Source organism: Pteropus medius, unplaced genomic scaffold, assembly GCF_902729225.1.
Source record: "Pteropus medius unplaced genomic scaffold, Ma_sr-lr_union100, whole genome shotgun sequence".
Taxonomy (NCBI): domain Eukaryota; kingdom Metazoa; phylum Chordata; class Mammalia; order Chiroptera; family Pteropodidae; genus Pteropus; species Pteropus medius.
Genome location: NW_024351073.1, coordinates 3,936,829 through 3,959,327, shown reverse-complemented (window position 1 = coordinate 3,959,327; position 22,499 = coordinate 3,936,829). Strand labels below are relative to the sequence as shown.

General features: G+C 33.0%; 1 protein-coding gene across 3 annotated transcripts in view; it reads left to right on the top strand.

The window, feature by feature from the left end:
- The window catches only part of NIPBL (NIPBL cohesin loading factor), a 166,339-nt gene that overhangs the window by 128,698 nt on the left and 15,142 nt on the right, over window positions 1–22,499 (top strand). For all 3 annotated transcript variants that reach the window (XM_039842640.1, XM_039842641.1, XM_039842642.1), the window contains 8 exons: window positions 356–454; window positions 1,292–1,345; window positions 11,971–12,079; window positions 13,532–13,668; window positions 20,095–20,235; window positions 20,368–20,461; window positions 20,938–21,092; window positions 21,597–21,687. In XM_039842640.1, coding sequence (XP_039698574.1) covers window positions 356–454; window positions 1,292–1,345; window positions 11,971–12,079; window positions 13,532–13,668; window positions 20,095–20,235; window positions 20,368–20,461; window positions 20,938–21,092; window positions 21,597–21,687 — 880 coding nt within the window. The remainder of the gene's footprint in view (window positions 1–355; window positions 455–1,291; window positions 1,346–11,970; window positions 12,080–13,531; window positions 13,669–20,094; window positions 20,236–20,367; window positions 20,462–20,937; window positions 21,093–21,596; window positions 21,688–22,499) is intronic.

Here is a 22,499-nt window from a genome sequence, read left to right as displayed (position 1 = left end):
AAATATATATGATTGTACCAATATTTGTTTTGTTGTTGCTTTTGTTTTTAAATAACTTCTCCAAAAGTAAAAATATTTTTTAATTTGATCAGAAATATTTGATTGTATACTATGCAGAAGTTCTGGGCTAGGCATAGTAACACTCATTTAAAATCTTTGCCAAATTTAAAAAGATTATAATTCTGAGAAATTAATTGGCGATTTGAAAAAATTGAAGAATTCACACCAAAAAATGCCAGTATTTTGTGTTTTTATTAGTTATTTGTAGCTTTGTTTTAAGCTTTAATGAAAATTTAGGATTGAGAATTTTGCCATGTTTGTTGTAGTTACTTAGGTTGAATTTTTTTTCTTCTAGAAATTAGTCAATGAAACATTCCAAAAACTCTGGTTTACTCCAACTCCACACAATGACAAAGAAGCAATGACAAGGAAAATTTTAAACATCACTGATGTGGTAAGAAGAACTGGAACAAGGGATTAGGCCCTGTCAGTGCAGACCTAGTTGAGGTGTACCCCATTTTGCAAAGGGAGAGACAGTAATGAGATATTTGGTTAACCTTCAACATTTAGTACTACTTTCCTTTCTTCATATTTCTGGATACGCTCAAGTGATACAAGTGAGATAAGATTGGTCTTCTGCTTAGTCCCACTTTTTGGCATTTATTGACTTTAGCACTAGTATTAAAATTCTTCAGATTCCTTCAATGATTGAAAACTGAGAGGGAAAGAAGTAGATGAAAAGATACAATAGCCCAAGGATAGCATCCTGAAGTGAGATAGTAATTCCTACCTTTTTCAGAAGACATGAATTAAAATTAGTTTTAGTATGTTTAGTTATACACATAAGCTATAAATTTTTTTGACTCATGGTACTTTTCATATTTCGAGCATAAGAAATTTAATATTATCAATTACATGATTATCAGTTTCACTGATGTCTTTGAATCTATCTAGAAGGAAAATATGAGGCAAACATTTCCAGTTTTATTGTTTTTCATCTTACAGATTTTTTCTGACGGCATGTGATTCAAGTTATTATTCAAAATGTATTACCACATTTAATTTCAATACATTGCACTAATTTCTTGAATGTATTCCAAGCTATTTTTAGAATAAAATTCTTTAACATTGGTAAATTATTGGTTTACTGAAAAAAAATTTACTTTAAAAATAAATTTTGTAATTAAGGACATTTATGTATATACTTAATGCTAAAGCATAGCAAAAGTATATTTTATTCAGATGAAGTAAATTTCTAATTTTGATAGTTTCACCATATTTTCCCCCTTAGGTTGCGGCATGCAGAGATACTGGATATGACTGGTTTGAGCAACTCCTTCAAAATGTGAGTGTTATTTGGACTCCTGATAACAGATACCATGAAATCCAATAGAAGTTCTTTGTGGATTTTATGATATAAAAGAACCTTTTCAGTTATTTTGAGGGTATTTACCTGTTAATAGGGAAAATTTATTTCGGTATATTAGACGGAATGTTTTAGTTAATATCCCTATTTAATTCATTATTCACTTGCTTGTTACAAGTTTTCTAAATCAGTAATTGAAATTATATCTTCCCTTTCTTCCAGATAATTATTTTCTTCTTGTCCCTTTCATCTACATAACAGACACGAGATCTATAAGTTAGATATACATACTACATTAAATAAATAAATATTTACATTATTTGACATGTTATAAAATACATGGAATTTCCTATAGTAGTGCGGAATTAAATCACAATTCATGTTCTTTTAAAATTCTATAAATGGAAATGTTTATTTCCCTAAGAATTTTTTTTATTTCAGAAATTTTCAAATAGAAATAACCATCATCCAGCTTCAGAAATTATCAGCAATTTTCCACTCTTGTTTTCTCTTTCCCATCTTTTGGGTTTTTTTGCTGTAATACTTTTAAAGCAATTTCAATACTTTATATCATTTTACCCATAAATACTTTAGTGTTTGTCTCTAACGGAAATTACTTTTAAAAAAAATAACCAGAATATCATTATCATCTATATCAAAATAAATATTAATAAATCATTCTCTAATATCTAATACTTAGTCAGTGTTCACGTTTCCTTGATCATCTCAAAATGTATTTTTATAGTTGGTTTGCAGTTGCTTGGTTGATATGGCTCTTAAGTCTCATAATCTATAATAGTGGACCCCTCACCCCTCCTTTTTTTCATGCCACTTGTGTGTTTTTTTGTAGAATGTCTGACATTCTGGATTTCATAGATCTCTTCCTTCTGGTGTCATTTAAGTTGTTCCTCTATCCACCATTTTATTCTGTAAATGCTTACATATAGAGGCTTAATAATATTGAAGTTCACTTTTGAGTATAAGGGACAAGAATACTTCATAGGTGATGCTGAACATTATTGCATCACATTAGGAGGCAAATAGTATTTAGTTCTCCCATTTTCTTTAATCTCTTGAGTTTAGGTATTGTCAGCTTGGTGCATCTATTATCAAGTCTTTCAGGATTGATTTTAAATGATCATTACCTAAATTCATTATTTTCATTAGAAAATATAAAATACTGATGTTTTTGTAATTATTTCATTTTGTTTCATATTAATTAACTAGGATTCTTCTTTAAAGAGGAATTTTGTCTTGATGATCTGTCACCATGACATATAGTTTGTACAGGAAAGGCAGGGGAAATGTTTGATTATTTTCCATTACTTATCAGTTTTCAGAATAATGAATTTTCCTGTCAACCTCCAAAGGTGACTAATGAGTTTGTTCATTTTTTAATATCACTTTGAACTAATAGATTTTTTATGTCTTTGATGGACTTTAATTTATTGCAATCATAATTCTTTTTGAAGCTCAAATAGTCCCACCTTTGCCCATATTAGCCTCTTTGAGTTGATCTTGTTTCTTTTTGACATATCTTCATTACTCTTCTGTAACCTGATTTCTTTCTGCATCTACAAGATGCCTCAGACTCATCTTGTACATTTTCTGCCCCAGACCTGAAATCAGCCATTTTTCCGAAGAGCTCAGTTCCCCTTAGTGGGAATAATCTGGATGCTCTGGATGTGCATTGCTAAGGGTTATCATAGTTTTAGGTCTTTTTAAAGGATAGAGCTACAAAATACATGTTTTTTTAGAAAGAGAAAAATCAAGAATTTATATTGATATTTTTAATTCATATTTAAGATTATGAGATTCACCTGTTTGACTTTATTCTTTTAGGCAAAAAGTTTTTGTTCCCAAGGAAATGAACACAATTTTTTATTTGCTTTGTCCTACTATATTAACAGTAAGATTGCTGGATACAACTTAAGACTTTTTTTGCATTTCTTTTTATCTATAACTCACTAAAGATATACGATTAGAAATCTGTCTTGAAATAACTTTTTCTGTTTGATGATGTCAACAATTTACTATCTTGTTAAGTCCATTTGTTTCTGTTTAATTTTTTATTTTTAGCAATATTTTAGTAATAAGACAGTATTTGGTATATTTTTAACAGCCAAAATTGTTTTATTGAGGCATAATATATATGCAAAAATACTAATTTTAGGTGTACAGTTTAATTTTAAAATTATATTCAGTGATGTAACCTCCAGCACAATCAAGATATAGAATATCATCTGTAAAAGCTTCCTTGTGCCTCTTTCTAGTTGACCCTCTTTTCCTAGTAAACCACTGGTCTACTTTTTATCACTATAATTGTACCTTTTGTAGAATTTCATTTCAGTGGGATTATACAGTTTGTAGTATTTTGTGTTTAATTTCCTATAAGTAGCAGAATGTCGCTAGTATATTAATATTTTATTTATTTTTATTGGTGAGTGGTATCAATAATATAATTTCTTTATTCACAAATTTGTGGACTTTTGAGTTGTTTAAAATTGGACTATTATGAACACTGTTGTTATGAATATTTGTTTGCAAGTTGTGTGGATGTGTGTTTTCATTTCTCCTGTGTAAATTCCTCTGGGTGTCATTGTTGGGTCATGTGGTGAGTGAGAAACTGCCACACTCCTTTTCTAAAATAACTGAACCATTTTATTCCATCAGCAATGTTCAGTTGCTCCACATTCTCACCAAAACTTGGTATTGTCAGTCTTTTTAACTTTAGCCATTCTCATGGTGTGTAGTAGTATGTTAATTTTTAAAAATTACTAAGATGCCTTTTTAAACACCTTCATGGTATTTGCTTATGTTACCCATTCTATAATATCTTAGACTCTTCATAAACCATCTTCCATTTCATAATTTTACATGATATATTTGGCTTCATTTCCTTTCTAAATCAAATAATTAGCTCTGTATTATAGACCTTTATGGTCATCTTAGTTATATTTATGTCAGCTATTCCAAAGGAGACATTATAATTTCTAGAAGGCTTTATAACCATGTTTCATCTGATTGCAATAAATGATTAAAAATTAAGTGTAGCTATCAGAAATATTATTTAGTATTACTAAAAAGATTCTAAGATACGATCCCTGTGTATTATTGGCAAGTTGGAAGCAGAAAGATGACTACATTTATAATATCTAAGCAGTAGTAGTTTAACATTCTTTATATCTTTACACTCTCATCCTCTTTAGTTGTCCATTCAGTTTTTTCTCCCTGTTCTATGTGTTCCTAATTTAGTTTCTGCCAACTATGTAGTTTACCATAGACACTGTGACTTTGTGATACAGTTGTTAAACTAGCAGAGTTTAATAGAGAAATAAAGCTCAAAAATATTTATATAAAACGTGACGGAGACATAACCACTCTTAGCAGTTATGCATAAACTTTAAGAGAAGCTAGGAAGGATATAGAGAATGGACTGCTGGAATTATTAGAATTTTTTTGAGTCAAAAATAATTAGCACATTTACTGTTTCCTCATGAGCTCATATACATGTATTCTAGTCCATCCAATTTCAGATATTTCTCACTTTTATTACTTATGTGTTTTTAGTTTCTTATAGATCAGTAATTCTCAATTCATGGAATGTGGTTTCCTAGGGAAACTTCAAGTATTGTATGAAATAGCTTCAAATTCACACATGCACCAAACTGTCCACTAATTTTGTTAGTGTGTATGTGCATGCACGTGCGCGCACACACAGGTGATAGTTTTGGCAGAAGCATTATTTGCAGGGAAAGCAAATCTGTATCCAGAATAAGTGTCTATTCTAATAAGAACAAAATGCTCCCCTTCCATGATAGAAGCGATCCATTGCAGCCTGCCTGATAAGCCCACGGAATGGTTCCGTATCAGGGACTCAATGTTGGTCTCTATTGCTGGCAGATAGTGCACTCACCGATGGCCATAGCCAGGTTGGCCTTGATGAATAGAAGTCCAGTTTGCTGAGCCCGTACATAATCTTCATCCCTGCCATCATGGACAATTTGTTCGTAAGCCTATTGGACGATTTCAGGAGTGGCTAGGGAAAGATACCTCAGAGAAGGTATCTACAGAATGGCTTATTCTAGCCACTGGATTATTAAAATACTCCTTGCTGAGGTCACCCTATCATAAACATTCATGTGGAAAATATCTTCACATTTTTGCCCATTCAGAAAGGTCTGTACACATGCTTCTTATCCAGATTTCCTTGTCACCAATTTCCAGTCATATTCCTTCTAAGTCCCTGACCATCCAGCCAAATCATTGTCCACAGCCTATGAATTAGTATGTAATTATACATCAAATCATTTTTTCTTCCAAGCACAATGAGCAACTAGTTCCACTGCTCAAAGTACTTCCCAGTGGAAGAATTTCCCTTCACCACTGTCCTTCAGGGAGATGCAGTAGTGTTGCAGCTGTCTGCTTTTAGGTGGTGCCTGCGTATTATGCAGACTCTTCTGTAAACCAGGCCCAAATCTTCTCTTCCTCTGTCAGCTGATCATAGAGAGCTCTTCATGAGGCCAAGGCCATAGATACAAGATAGGAGAGAGAAGGCAGTGTAGCATATGTGGGAACTATATGCATTTGGGCCACTTCTTCATGTAACTTGTGCCTTTAGGTCTACTCTGACCCAATCATGGATATACCACTTACATTTGATGATAAAGTGTTGCTGTTCACACCCAGTGTTATAGTTTGATGAGTCAGATAATACCCAGTTCTTGGTAGGCAACTCAGATTGCATGGTGATGTAGTGGCCTATGATTGGGCAGGCTTTCAGTCTCTACTAAGGCCCAGTAGCAGACCAAGAGCTTTCTCACAGAGAATGGCAGGACTTTGTTCCAAAATCCTAAGGGCTTCTGCTGCAATTCACATGTAGAAGCATTCCAAAGGCTCCAAACAACATCCCTCCCTGCCACCAACAATTAAAGCAGCATTGGATCTGCTGGATTATAGAGCCCAAGCAACAGAGTATGTTGCATAGCAGCCTAGACTACTTGCAGAGCCACCTTCTATTCTAGACCCCACTCAACACTGATAGTTTCTCAGATCACTCAGTAAATGGGCCAGAGTAATACACCCAAATGAGGAATTTGTCTGCAAAATCCAAAGCCCACTAGGCATTATGCCTCTTTTTTGTTCATAGGAGAGGCCAGATCCAATAACTTATTCTTCACTTTAGAAGGGATATCTCAACATGCCCCACACCACGAGGCACCTAGGAATTTCACTGGACCCCTGAATTTTTGTTGGATTTATTTTTCACCCTGTGACACACAAGTCTAACCAATAAGTCTAGAATAGTTGATACTTTTTGCTCAGAAGGTGCAATCAGCATAATGTTATTAATATAATAGACCAGTGCGATATCTTGTTAAAGGGAAAGGTAATCAAGATCTTGAAAAGTAAATTGTAATACGAGGCTAGAGTGTTAAAATACTCCTGAGGTAGGACAAAGCAGTATATTGCTGGCCTTGCCAGCTGAAAGCAAACTGCTTCTGGTGGGCCTTTGACAAGGATGGAGAAAAGGGCATCTTCCACATCAGTAGGTACATACCAGGTACCAGGGGATGTGCTGATTTGCTCAAGCAATGATATCTCACGTGGTGTCATTGTGGTACAGCAGCTGCAATTGAAGTTGTCACCTGGTTAAGTTTATCCTAATCCACTGCCATTCTCACAGATTCATCTGTCTTCTGCACAGGCCAAATAAGCATGTGGTGTGAATCACTACCCCAAATCCTTCAAGTTTTTGATCTTGGCAATCCCTCCAATAATGTAGTATTGCTTTTGATTTACTAGAAGTAGTCATAGTGGCTTCACTTGGCCATTCCCACTGTAATAGCACTTCACTCCACAGATCAAAGAGCCAAAGTGGGGACTGTCAACTACTGAGTGCATCTATTCCAGTTACACATTTTGGAAATGAGATGATAATCATTGGATGGATTTGGAGACCCAGTAGTCTCACTATGAAACAGACCTGAGCTATACCTCCATTTATCACCTGGCCTCCATAAGCCCCTACTCTGGTGGGGCACAGTGCTGTTTTGGGTCTCCTGGAATTAGTTTCAGTTCAGAGCCAGTGTCTAGTAATCCTTAAAAAGTCTCATAATTTCCTTCTCTCCAGTGGACAGCTAACTTGGTAAAAGGCCATAGCTCTCTTTGGGGAAGGTTAACAGAAAAATTAGCAGTATGAATTTTCAGTAGTGTATGGGACTCCCTCAAGAAGATTCCTCAAAGGATGCTATGGATTGAATATTTGTGTCTCAGTAAAATTCCTGTGTTCAACCCTAATCCCCAGTGTGGTGATATTAGGAGATGAGACCTTTGGGGGATAATTAGGTCATGAAGTAGAGCCCTCATGAATCAGATTAGTGCCCTTCTACGAAGAGATGTGAGAGAGGTGATCTCTGCTCTGCCATGTGAGGACAATAAGACAACCATCTGCAAGCCAGAAGAGGATGTTCACCAGAGACCAACCATGCTGGCATCTTGACCTAGGACTTCCTGACCTCTAAAACTTTGAGAAATAAATTTCTCTTGTTTAAGGCACCTAGCTTGTAGTATTTGTTAGAGCAGCCCAAGCTGACGAAGACAGAAATTGATACCAAGAAGTGGGGTGCTGCCAAAACAATACCTGAAAATGCAGAGGCATCTTTGAATTGGATAATTGGTAGAGACTGAAAGAGTTTTGAGATGCATACTAGAAAAAACTAATACTGCTGTGAAGAGACATGTAAAAGCAGTTCTTGTGAGGTATCAGAGCTGTAGAAAAGCTGTCTTCTTGGAGAATACATGTCATCACATACAGAACATTGATAAAAATATTGACAGTAAAGGACATTTTGATGAGGTTTCAGAAAGGAGGAACATGCTAGAACAACAGAAAAAGGGCATTCTTTGTTAAAAGTGGCAAAGAACTTAGCTGAATTGTGTTCTCGTTCTAGTGTTTTATGGAAGGCAATATTTCAAGCAATGAAATTGTGTATTTTGTTGAGATTTCTAAGCAAAGTGTTTAAGGAGCAGCTTGGTTTCTCCTGCCTGAGTTTACAATCAAATACTCTCTCTGTCTCCATCAACCAGTGAATGGGTAAAAAAAAAAAAAACTGATATACCCATACAATTTAATAGCACTCCACATTGGAAAGGAATAAACTATTGATATATATATAGCAACATAGGTAAATAATAAAATCATTTGTGCAGAGTAAATGAAGCTTTACATATGAGAGTACATATTCTGATTTCATTTATATGAAATTCTAGGAGAGGCAAAACTAAACTATATTGGAAAAATCAGAAGAGTGGGTGTTGGGGGCCAGGGATTGACTTGGAAGGAACGTGAGGGAACTTTCAGGGTAATGGCAATAGTCTGTTGGTGGTTCCAACAGTAATTGAGATTACCTGCGATTTGTTAGAAATGCAAGTTCTCAGGCTTTACCCCAGATTAAATTAATCAGCAACTCTGAAAGTGGAGGCCATCATTCTATATTTTAACAGTCTCTTCAGATGATTCTGATATAAGCTAACGATGGAGAACCCCTGTTCTATATCTTGGTCATAGTTTGAGTTATAATGGTGAATGCACTTTACAAAACTGAGCAAATGTACACTAAACATTGTATATTTCATTGCATGTAAATTTTATCTCAAAAGGAAAAAGGGATAGACTATGTCTACGATTTACTTTGAAATACATCAAAAATAATGTGGATAAAAGTGTGTGAATGTATACATATTCATATGTGTACATGTATACATACACATATATCATGAGTGAAAAGCTGGTTTAACATCAGTGTGTGTGTGTGTGTGTGTGTGAGAGAGAGAGAGAGAGAGAGAGAGAGATTTAACATTAAAGAAGAAATGAGTAATCATTTCAGAGGACAGTATTTTTTGGATAAGATTTAATAGTTTTGAATGATAACTTTTAATAAACTAGAAATAAAATCTGACAGAATAAACTGCAAAACCTAAAATGAAAATTATGCAAAATGGGAAAATGTTAAAAGAGATCTCATCAAAATCAAGAACAAAAAATATTCATCAAACATGTCAAGGTGACAATAAAATGTGTATGGAAAAGCAAAGAGCTAAAATAATTGTCTTCTGAAAATGCAGGAACATCAATTTGCCTTACCAAACATCAAGACTTGCTTTTAAAAAGATAGAGTAATTAAAATTGTATGGTACTGAATAAATCAATGACACAGGATAGAGAACCCAGAAATAATCCTCCACATATATAGGCTATAATTACTATAAAAAAGAAGTGGCACCGCAGTTAATGGGGAAAGAATTTTCAGGAAGTGGGGCTTGGACAATTGGCTATCCATAAGAATTTTTTTAAATTGTTTCCTACTTCAACTCAACAGTCAATGCCATATAGATTAAAGGAAATCTTTAAAACTTTTAGAAGAAAATAAGTCACAAAAACCATTATCCTTAAAAGATTAATAGATTTCACTGCCTTACAACGAAGAGCATTTAGGAATCAAAAGACATCTTAAAGAAAGTGAAAACGCAAGTCACAAATTGAGAAAGATACTTGACACACATGTAAACTGAAAAAGGATCATTATTAAGAAGATAAGAAGAACTGCTCTCCTACAAACCAGTATAAAGCAAGAGTCCTGGTAGGAAAATAGGTAAAAGTCAAAAATAGGCATTTCATAGAGGAAATAGCACATATGGCCCATAAGGTGTTCAACCTCATTAGTAATATGGAAAATATCAAATCAATACCCATTTTACACCCATTTGGCGAAAATTGAGAAGTCAGATGATAACAAATGATGAAGAGATAGATTAAACACTGCTACTAATTGAGAAAATAGTACAACCAATTTTTTTAAATAGCATTATTTCATAAAGTTGAGCATTCATATGTCCTATGACCCAGCAGTTCCTCTGCAAAGTATATGCCCAATAGAATCTTCTATATGCGTGCTAGAAGACAAATGAAAGAATATTCATTATACTACTAAAATTGTGGTTAACCTATCTTCAGAAGAATCAATAAATGAATTGCAGTGTATACACACAATGACCTGTTGTATAGTAGTGAAAACGAATAAAATAAAAATACAATTATATGCAACAGCCTGGATTAGAGACAACGAGTGAAAAAGGCAAGAAGATGTTGAAGACTACATCCAGTATGATACCTTTTAGAAGATTGGAAATCAAGCAAGACCATAAACCACATACAGCTTAGACAATTTTCTAAAGCAAAGAAATGATAAAATTCCTCAGTGGTTACCTTGAAAGTAAAACAGGAAGATGAGGTAAAGGAAGGAGTAAACTGGGAAATATAAATTATTGGAAATATTCTTGTTCTTGAGTTGAGTTCACAGTGTATCATATTTAAAGTAAAAGAGCACATTACCAGTATTGATGGTGTGTCATGAACCAGCATTTATGATGAATACTTTTGTGTATACTTGATATCTTGGAGAAGAAAAAGAAAAAATAGAAATAAGGGGATTGTTTAATACTTCTACCTGAAAAAGACCAGGCTAGCATGTGATTTTAATAGCTGCTTAAGAAATTAAGTTATGGAGCAAGAAGAGAATTTGCTATTCAGAGTTGAAACCGTAAATTGAAGTCTTCTGCTTTGATTTACTTCTTTAAGTTGGAGGGCAATGTATGTGTTATTCTGATTGCTCTTAGCTGGTTTAATTATCCATGTATCTTGTAGTGAAAATTTAAACATGTGCTGCTAGTACTAGCCTCATGTTTTTTCTTTTTTAAATTTAAATTAATTTGAATTTTTATTTAATTTGAATTCCACAGTAATACTAGCCATATTTCAAGTGTTAAGTAGCTGCATGTGGCTCATGGCAACTATATTGGGCAGTACAGATTTAGAACATCTCCATCATTACAGAAAGTTATATTGGACAGCCTGGAACTCTTCACACAAGTCAAATACACATTTCAACTTCATTACTATCTCCAGAATTGTGTTAGCTAATCTTTATTAACAAAACAGATATACCTCAGATGACTTTACCATTGACCTATGATTATGAAAGATTGGATAGGTTGTTTTTGTGGGGGGAGAGTTAGCTATCTTTTTTCCTTATATTATCCATAACACTTTAATACTATTTATTATTTGTTAAAGAATAACAGAAGAAATATAGCCTTCTATTTTATAATTCCACAATTTAAGGTACAATTCATATATAGTTAGAAAACGATGTAATTAACCCCATAATATATTTTTTTGAGACATCAAAGGACTTGGAATTATGAAGAATGGAATTCTGATTCTTTAAAATAATTCAACTAGCATTGAGTAGTACTCTTATAAGAAGTTCCCCTTTCTCATTTCGCTCATATCCTACCTCAGGTCCTACATATAGCAGTTTAAATATTTCATACTAAAATTGTTTGAAAGTATTTATAAATTACTGGTTTATAAGTTATTTGAAAACATGTTATATATTTCTATTTATTAATTTGTATTTGTAGTATAAAATAGTTAATGACAGATTGAAAACTTATTAAAGATACATTTACTGCATTATTATTATTATTGTCTAATGAATAATTATACTGGGATTTTTTTTTTTATATGTATACACATATAGTTGTTGAAGTCCGAAGAGGATTCCTCATATAAACCTGTGAAGAAAGCTTGTACTCAACTTGTTGATAACCTAGTTGAGCACATTCTTAAATATGAGGAATCTCTAGCTGGTAAGACATTTTATGTATTGGTCATTAAGTTGATTTTATAAGATATTTTAAAATACTTTGGGCACATTTCTCATTTTTGCCTCTAGCTCTGCTTAGCCTAATAATGAACTACTTTTTAAATCTGTTTTTTGTTTGATGTTGCAGCCTTTATTATATTGTTAAGATTGACTAAGATTACCTAGAGCAGTATAATAAAAGCATAGGCCTCATCTCTTACACATATCTTCAACAGCATATAATTTTAGATGTCATATTGAACAGGAATAAAAGTCCAGGGACTAATGCATATTTAGCTAACTGCACTCATCCAAAAACTGATATCTTTTAAATCCTATAAAATTTTCTCTCAAAATGAAATTGTTTTAACTATTATAAAAATGTTTTTAAAAGATTTGTAGTACATTCCTAATATAATTGTTATATAAAATGTGCTTAGTCTTGAACTGGAAAGCCATTAATATTTTTTAAATTAACAAATTCCTTACATATTTAATATTTTATAGTATATTATTTACCAGTGACAAGTCTGAAATTATTAATCAAAATGTAAATAAATTATATAAAACTATAAAAGTCATAATTGGCATCTAGTGTTTAAAGCACACAAGACTAACATTACTTCCCATGCCTGGTAATACATTAATGAAGAACAATAGATAGCCTTGGTTATTCTCTAGAATTGGGGGCCATTTGCCTCTTATAGAGGTACATTTATGTTACCTAAGGAAATTATTGATATCCTTTATATTTTTATGGAGTTTTTTTCTTTTTTTTTTTTTCATTTTCCATGTGTACCTCTTTTTTTATCTCCTGTTCTGTTTTCCTTTTTTTTCCTTGTCCTACATTTTAAGGGTGATACTGTTGTTACTAAATGTTATAAAGTTGCTAATCTCCTCTAAAAACTAATTTGCCACCCAAGAACATTTTCCTCTCACCTGAAAAGCATTTTGTTTTCCTTTCTAATGTAGCACCGGTTCAACTTCTTAATTTCTCATTCCTAACACTCTCCTACCATAGTAGCAGCTCTTTTTTTTCCCAGTACCTTGAAACACAGTATCGCCTCAGCTAAATTGGTTTTGTGCCCCTTTGCTAACTTTCTTTCCCATACTCACTTTCATCCATTTTTAGATACAACCCAACATCATGTTTATTCTCAAAAGCCCAACCCTAAACTTCCCAACTTCCATTCTATTTTTTAACTTCAGTCCTACTCCCTTCAGTGTAAAATTTGCCTTCTACAGTGCAGCCTCTTCTTTATTCTTAATATGTAATTTATATAAAAGACAAAAATGAAATGCAGAAAGTCTAGTATCATAAGAAATGCTAATCTGTTCTATTGAGGCATGTACCTAGTCTATTCAGGAGATAATATTTACTAATTTAAATAATATTCTGTATAATTGTCACTGCCTTGTCATATTTTAGTGTCTTATTTTTTGTTTGTTTTTCCAGACTCTGACAATAAAGGTGTGAATTCTGGAAGATTGGTAGCTTGCATAACCACTTTGTTCTTATTCAGCAAAATAAGACCCCAGCTCATGGTTAAACATGCTATGACTATGCAACCATACCTTACCACTAAATGTAGTGTAAGTATAGAGCTGTCCTATTTTTCTTTTTTATATAAATCAAGTACTAAGTATTTTAAATTTAAAATTCACTTTGTGTCGTTCACGTTTTCACTGACAAATGACAGTTATTTTCACGGGCAGATCAACTGTGTCATGTACTCAAGGACATGTTCTAATATTTGTCACAAATTATCTACAAACATTATTTTTCTGATGTACTATAAATAAAATTCAGGCTCCATTTCTCTTTAAGGTCATCAAGCCAAACCCTCAGTATATGCTTAATAAATGTTGGAACTGTGGTTATAATCTCAAAGATGAATGAGGCAAGAGTTCCTGTCACTGAGAAATTTACTGTTTTTTGGATTCTAAATTTGTGTTTCATTTGTCATTTTTAGTATATTTTATTTTAAACATTTTATTTATTTTTATAATCACCAATATATTGAATATGGAAAATCTAGTATGTCAAAGATGTTAGGCTGTTGAGTTAATATTACACATGCTGTGTTTTCCTGAAATCACATGTGGAAATAAAACATTGCTTAAAATAATCCAACAATTTATATGACAGCATGGTGAGTAAAGTGGCTTATTACAAACACTAATTTTTAAAATACTTTGAAAACTTAAAAATGTAAATAATTTTTTACTTATTACTACATTCTCAGCATTCCTAAGGAGCTAATTTTAACTTTTTCTGCTGAATTTGTTTTGCTGCTATGGGCAATTTTTTTGGTGATCTAACTTAAAAAGTTCTAGATCAAAATCTCAGACTTCCTGAGAAATGTTAACTGAAGAAAGTACTAGAAGATAAATATATAAAAACAACATACAGTACTCTGTACTCTGAGACCCTAATTCTATCTTTATGGCTTTTATTACATCCAGAAATAAATTGATTAATGTATAATCTATGGCTAATAATAATAGCTTATATTTATTGAGCATAATGCAAAGCACTGTGAAGAATTTTACATGCCTTATCTCATTTACTTTGTGAAATGTAGGTACCATTATCTCAGTTTTACAGGTAAGGAAACTAAGCTTAGAGAATATAAATACTTTGACCAGTGTCACACAGTTAACCAGTGCTAAAGCTGGAATTCAACCCCATGTCAGTTTGCCTTTAGAATCTGGACTATAATGTAACTTCTAAATAGTTCCTGTTTAAACCAATATTTTTGAAGGCAAGGTTACTTTGAAAACAGTTAGTACAGTTTTTTTATATATGTGTGTGTGTATACACACTCAAATATAAAATTTTATGTAAATACAGTCGTTTCCCGTATTTGCAGGGGATACATTGCAAGACACTCAGTGGATGCCTGAAACCGCAGATAGTACCAAACCCTATATATACTGTACTTTTTTCTATATATATACATCTTCTCACTTAAAGGAAACACTATATCACTTCTCTTTGGCATATCCAAATTGTCAGCATCACTACTCTTGCACTTTGGGGCTATAATGAAGTAAAATAAAAGTTACTTAACACAGGCCCTGCAGTCCTGGAAGAGTCATTCAGATTAACCAAGACAGCTACTAAGTGACTAATGGGCAAAACAATGTGTACACCATGGACACACTGGATAAAGAGATGATTCACGTCCTGGTCCTGGGCAAAATGGAACAGGATGGCGCAAGATTTCATCACACTACTTAGAACAGCACGCTACTTAAAATTTATGAATTAATTGTAGAATTTTCCATTTAATATTTTCGGATCAAAGTTGACCCTGGGTAAATGAAACCATGGAAAGCAAAACCACAAATAAAGGAGACTACTTACTATAGGGCCACCTCATATATTATAGACACCTTTTTCAATTTTTATATCCTATCCTCATCTTTATTTCTCCTTGTCTCGGTATAAGCAACCTATAGTATCCTTACATACTTTATCCATGTTTTTCTGTAATTGTGGACGCACATAAATGGTTGACCTGGTTTTTTTTAAAAATGAGGTTATGTTATATACAGTTCTAGTAGGTGTATTTATTAAATTCAAATCACGTGAGATATATATATAGTAAGTCTTTCTTTTGAATATCTATATATTATCCATTTTTATGGATGTCCTATGATTATTTAACCATTTCCTATTTTGGCAGGTATTTACAATGACTCCTATTGATAGCTGCTACAAATAATTCCTTAATAAACATTCCTATTTATGTACAGTTGACCCTTGAACAACACAGGTTTGAACTGTGTGAGTCCACTTATACATGGATTTTTTTTTCCAATAAATAAAGTAGTCGGCCCTTAGTATCTGCAAGATTCACATCCATGGATTCAACAAGCCATGGATTGAAAATAGTGTTTTCTCATTCCCACTCATGGTTGGTTGAATTCACAGATGTGAAGGACCGACTGTAGTTATGTTTTTGGAGTCAAAAGCTTATATGCAGATTTTTGACTGCTTAGAGGTCGGCACCTCAAACCCCCATATTGTTCCAGGGTCAGCTTTGCTTTTAAAATACTGGTGTTATTTTTTCTTTGGGATAGATTCTGAGGCATGGACTTGCTAGGTTGTGGAAACTGATTTTAGTTTTGGTTTTGATTTTTAATAGATCTTGCCAGATTGCTGGTGGACATGTTTTATAGCCTCTTTGGAAACCAGTACAGATAACCTGTGTCATTTATGTACTCTCTTCCAGTCTAACAGGTGTAGAGGAATGGTTTTTTGTTACTTTAATTTCCCTTCCATGATTTCCAGAGGTCGAATATATTTTTTTATGATATTAACCAGTTGGACTTGATTATCTGTGACTTGACTATTCGTATCATTTGCCCATTTTACCTTTGACTTGTGAGCCCTTTTTTTCTTTTCAGTAATCTTTAAATGTTTTAGATATTGAACCAGCTTATGTTATATCATTTCCAGTATTTCTTCTTAGTGTTATATTCTGCTTTTTTCCATCATGATTTCTATCTTTCTTTAAATTTTTCTTCTAGGTTTTAATATACTTCTCTTACTTGATTTTCCAGACCAGTAATGTTAAGAGTAGTTTCAAAAAATTTTCTAGGTTGTTTATTTGTTTGTTTTTAATTTATTTGCTATGGTGGCATTGGTTAACAAAATCCAGTAAGTTTCAGCTGTACACTTTAACAGTAAGGTATATATATATTTACACTGTGTGTTCCATAGTTAGATTTCTTTCTGTCACCACATATTTGACCCCCTTTACCCCATCTGCCTCCCCCCTCCTCCTACCCTCTGGTAATCACTAGTCTGTTATCCATGTCCATCAGACTCTGTTTGTCTTGTTCCTTTGTTGCTTTTAGGTTTATATCCCGCATATAAGTGATATCATGTGATTTCCAACTTTTTCTGTCTGGCTTATTTTGCTTAGCATGATTACCTCAATGTCCATCCATGTTGTCGCAAAAGGCAGTATTTCATCTCTTATGGCTGAGTAATATTCCATTGTACATATGTACTACAGCTTTTTTTTTTCCGAGCTATACATTTTATTTTTTTTTAAATGCCAGTTTATGTTTTTCATACTATATATACATAATTTTTTTAAACATTTTTAAAATTTCCCCCTCCCCCCTCCATTCTGGTAACTGTACCACAGCTTCTTTATCCAGTCATCTATCATAGGACACTTTGGTTGCTTCCATGTCCTGGCCACTGTGAATAATGCTACATTGAACATCGGTGTATGCATATCTTTTTGGAGATGGATTTTCAAGTCTTTGGGGTAAATACCCAGTAGAGAGATTACTGAATCATATGATAGATCAATTCTTAGTTTTTTGAGGAAGCTCCATACTGTTTTCCATAGTGGCTGTACCAGTTTGCAGTCCCACCAGCAGTGTATGAGGATTCCTATTTCTCCACATCCTCTCCAACATTTGTTATTACTTGTCCTGTTGATTATAGCTATTCTAATAGGTGTGAGATGGTATCTCATTGTGGTTTTGATTTGCATTTCCCTAATAGCTAGCGATGTTGATCATCTTTTCAGATATTTGTTGGCCATTGGTATGTCCTCTGGGGAGAAGTGTCTGTTCAGGTCCTCTGCCCATTTTTTTGATTGGATAGTTTGTTTTTTTTGTTGTTATTGAGTCGTGTGAGTTCTTTGTATATTTTGGATATTAGGCCCTTATCAGAGGCATTGCTTGCAAATATATTTTCCCATTCGGATGGTTGTCTCTTTACCTTGTTGATGATTTCTTTTGCTGAGGAGAAGCTTTTTAGTTTGATGTAGTCCTATTCATTTATTTTAGCTTTTACTTCCCTTGCTTTGAAGTCAAATTCATAAAATCCTCTTTAAGTCCAAGGTCCTTGAGTTTCATTCCTATGTTTTCTTCTATGCCTTTTATTGTTTCAGGTCTTATATTCAGGTCCTTAATCCATTTTGCATTAATTTTGGTTGTGATGATAGACAACAGTCTAGTTTCATCCTTTTGCAGGTGGCTTTCCCATTTTTTCAGCACCATTTATTGAAGAGGCTTTCCTTTCTCCAGTATATGTTTTTGGCTTTTTTGTCAAAAATTATTTGACCATATAAATACAGGTTTACTTCTGGACTCTCGATTCTGTTCCACTGGTCTGTGTATCTGTTTTGCTGCCAATACCATGCTGCTTTATGGTATAATTTGAAAGTCGGGCAGAGTGATGCCTCCAGCCTCATTCTTTTTTCTCAGGATGGCTTTGGCAATTCGGGGTCTTTTGTGCTTCCATACAAATCTGATGATTTTTTATTTCATTTCTTTAAAAAATGCCAATGGGATTTTGATGGGGATTGCATTAAATCTATATAATGCTTTAGGTAATCTGGTAATTTTAACTATGTTGATTCTTCCAATCCAAGAACACGGAATATCTTCTCATTTCTTGGTATTTTCTTCGATTCCTTTTAATAGGGTCTTACAGTTTTCATAATATAGGTCCTTCACATGTTTTGATAGATTTATTCCTCGATATTTTATTCTTTTTGTTGCAATTGCAAAGGGGATTATTTTTTCTTCTTTTTCTGACACTTCATTATTAGAGTGTAGGAACGCTATGGATTTTTGAATGTTGATTTTGTATCCAGAAACTTTACTGTATCTGCTTATTGTTTCCAGTAGTGTTCTTCTGGAATCTTTAGGGTTTTCTGTATAGAGAATCATGTCCCTCCACAGCTAGTGACAGTTTGACTTCTTCATTTCCTGTTTGGATGGATACCTTTTATAGCTACATTGTTTTAAAAAATAAAGTTTTAACAGTGATCTTCAAATAAATTTATCTTATTTGACAGAAACTTCTGTTTTTGGGCCTACTTTAACTCATTCCCTATTGCTTAAAGGGGATGGAAGTGGGAGATGGCAAAGAAATGACAGGATTTCTGTTTTTCTTAGAAGTATTCATCTTACCTATTTTTTTAATTTAATTCTTTGGGTATGCTGAAAGAATTGATGAATGTGAGGTGGGAAAGTTTTTAACTGTGAGATAATAAGCTCAAAGAGTCCAAAGGAGTGTCAATAACTTATTTCTAAGAATAAGGAATGATAGCTTGGCTAGATAAAAAGGTACATTTGAAAGCCTTACTCTACCAAAAAAAAAAAAATCCTAGTAACTTTGGTTGCCTTTGGGTAGGGGAGTTGGGTGAGGAGGACAGAGATAGGAAAGAGACTTTTTATTGTAAATCCTTTAATACCTTTTGATTTTTAAAAAATGCTTTACCTATTAAAAATCTGCTTAGTTTTTTAATCAAAGTTTTAAAACTTTCTAAAGTTCAAAATTTTTTTACTATAATTTAAATTTTTTAAAAAAGACTTATCCCTAGTTCTGAGGGTCTACATTTTAATGTATCATAAAAAGAGTTAACACAGGGCTTCTCAGGCTCAGCACTATTGACATTTAGGGCCAGATCATTCTTTGTCATCAGGAATTGTTCTGAGCATTATAGGATGTTTGGCAGCATCGCTGGCCTCTATACACGAATGCCAGTAGAACACCCACCTACTCCTCTTGTGACAACAAAAATGTCTCTAGTTATTGCCAGATATCCCCTGGGGTCAAATTCACCCCCAGTTGAGAACTACTAGGTTAACATACCCTAGTTGAAAAATACTAATTTTAAAAACTGTACCAATCTTGAGTATTTCTAAGATATTAAGAAATACTCTGTTAATATTTAAATACCTTTGTTCAGAATTGACATGTGTTGTATTTTAGGAAAAAAAGAATAACTATAGCATGTGATTAAGTAAGTGACTCAAAGGTCATATGACAAGTTAGTGGCATAGTTAGAATCCTGGTTCCTGATACGGTCTGATACTCTTTTCTCCTTACCTTAAAAATCTCTTTTCTAATGTTTTTTTTTTTTTTTATTCACTGAAATCTCACATTCATAAATACTGTACCCCAAAATACATAAAACTATATATAGCTTTTTTTGAGATTTTGATATTCATAAAGCACTAATTTTATCTCTGTAGACACAAAATGATTTCATGGTTATCTGCAATGTTGCAAAAATCCTAGAGCTGGTGGTACCACTGATGGAGCATCCAAGTGAAACTTTCCTTGCCACTATTGAAGAAGATCTGATGAAACTGATCATCAAATATGGCATGACTGTAAGCATTCAGTTTACCATCTCTGTATTGATTAGTATAGAATTCACAAATGATAACTTAATCATGTTTTTGCCCTTATCTTTGCTTATCTTTAATTTCTGTCTAAATGATAACATTTTCTGTATCTTTTAGGTAGTGCAACATTGTGTGAGCTGTCTTGGGGCAGTTGTAAATAAAGTGACACAAAATTTTAAATTTGTATGGGCCTGTTTCAATAGATACTATGGTAAGTGCTGTACCTGGGCTTTAAAATTATTCTGCTAGATCCTGCAGTTTGTCCCAACTCCTTTTTAATACATTTGATAAATGATAGCATCTAGAGAATTTTAAGAAGTGTGATTATCGTCTATGGTCCACTCTCGGAAGCAGTATTTTCTAATATCTTTTGTATTCTCTTAATAACCCAATATGATTACTTCAGAAATTTATCTATTCATGAATAAATGTTGGTTTCTGCCTGTTATGTAAAATAAAATTTAAATGTTTTTTTTTCTTAACATTAATTCTTTTATGCTCTTTTAATTATAAGGAGTATCCTTATAATTCTTTTATGCTCTTTTAATTATAAGGAGTATCCTTATAATTCTAGATATTTAATACTTAGAACCATTAATAAAATTCAGTTATAATTCATTAGTAGTAATTATTTGAACATAATAATTCAAGGAATAAAGGGGTTCTTTTAAATATTATTTTTATTAGGTGCCATTTCAAAATTAAAAAGTCAACACCAAGAGGATCCAAATAACACTTCACTTCTAACAAACAAACCAGCACTTCTTAGATCCCTTTTCACTGTTGGAGCACTATGTCGACATTTTGATTTTGATCTGGAAGATTTTAAAGGCAACAGTAAGGTAAAGATCCTAATATTATTTAGTATGCTGTAGTAAAATAGAACTGTGTGATCCTGCAAACTGAAAATGAGTATAATGCTCCAGGATGAAGGCATCATTAGAGTTTAATGAGAATTCTGAGACAGTGCTACTCAAAACATGGTCCTTGGACTGGCTTCTGATCTGTGAACTGTTCGTTACTGGTCTGTAATAAAATAAGTATGCACAACTTATATTAGCTTTGTAACAGTAGGCACACTGTTTAGGTCAGAAACTGACTTTATTGATTTTTTTTTTTCACTTTCTCAGTGAAGGACAGTACATTATTTACATTCTGGCACTTGTTCTTTATTTTGAATCCTGCTATTCTAAAATTTATAAGCTTATTGGTGATTTATTCTTTAGAAAGATTCACATGTGGAAATTGTCATTGTTTGCTTTTAGGTTTTTTTTTTTCCTTTTATAGCTAAAAACTGATCTAAGTTATAAGTTACTCTTCTTTATAATATGGATTTTTCCTGTTAGGTTAACATAAAGGATAAAGTACTTGAACTATTGATGTATTTTACAAAACATTCAGATGAAGAAGTACAAACAAAAGCCATCATTGGTCTAGGTAAGTTGAGTCTAAATTTCTTTATAGTTTTTAGTTGTTTGAGAGGTTGAGCAAATTTTAAAATATTGTGAATCTAAACTGTTGATTTATTTAAGTATGTTTCTATTTGCAATAGGATCTGTTGTTTAGAATATAGGACTGGGGGTTTTAAAACACCTGGGTTCCATTCTTGGCTCAGCCAGTGACTTCCTGGGTGACCTTGAGCCAGTCACATAACTTCTCTGTTTATCAGTTTTCTTGTTGGTAAAATAGAGATGGCAATACTGTCTCCTACCCCTACTTCATAGGGTTTCAGAAGAATATTCATTAAAGCACTTTGATAAAGAAAGATAATTTAGAAGAACTTTTTGCTGTTATGTATTTTTACATTGTTCTTTTTCTTTACAAAGCTTTGTCATTATATGTATCTGCTGCTCCTAGTTAAGGCAGTGGGCAGTCTACACAGACTTTTGTTCATGTAGAAGCACGTGGCAACCAACTTAAAAGGAACAATTTGGATGTATACCTATCCCATATTTTTCTAGGAGCACTGATGTAGTAAATTAGTGCCTTTGCAGGTTAGGTTTGTGGCTTATCTGGAAGGATAATGGAATATGAGAGAAATATGAGAAGGATTATCATTAAAGTACCTGAATTGAATGCACTTTTAAAAATTACAAGAAGAGCACTCTGTCCAGGTTTTCATTTTGTATTTTGTTATTTGCAAATACATGTACAGCTACTCAATAAGGTTAATAACTTATTTTGAAACTTTATTTTGGTAGCATTAACAAGGTTTATAATTTAGTCTTTTGAACTAAAATGAGTAACAA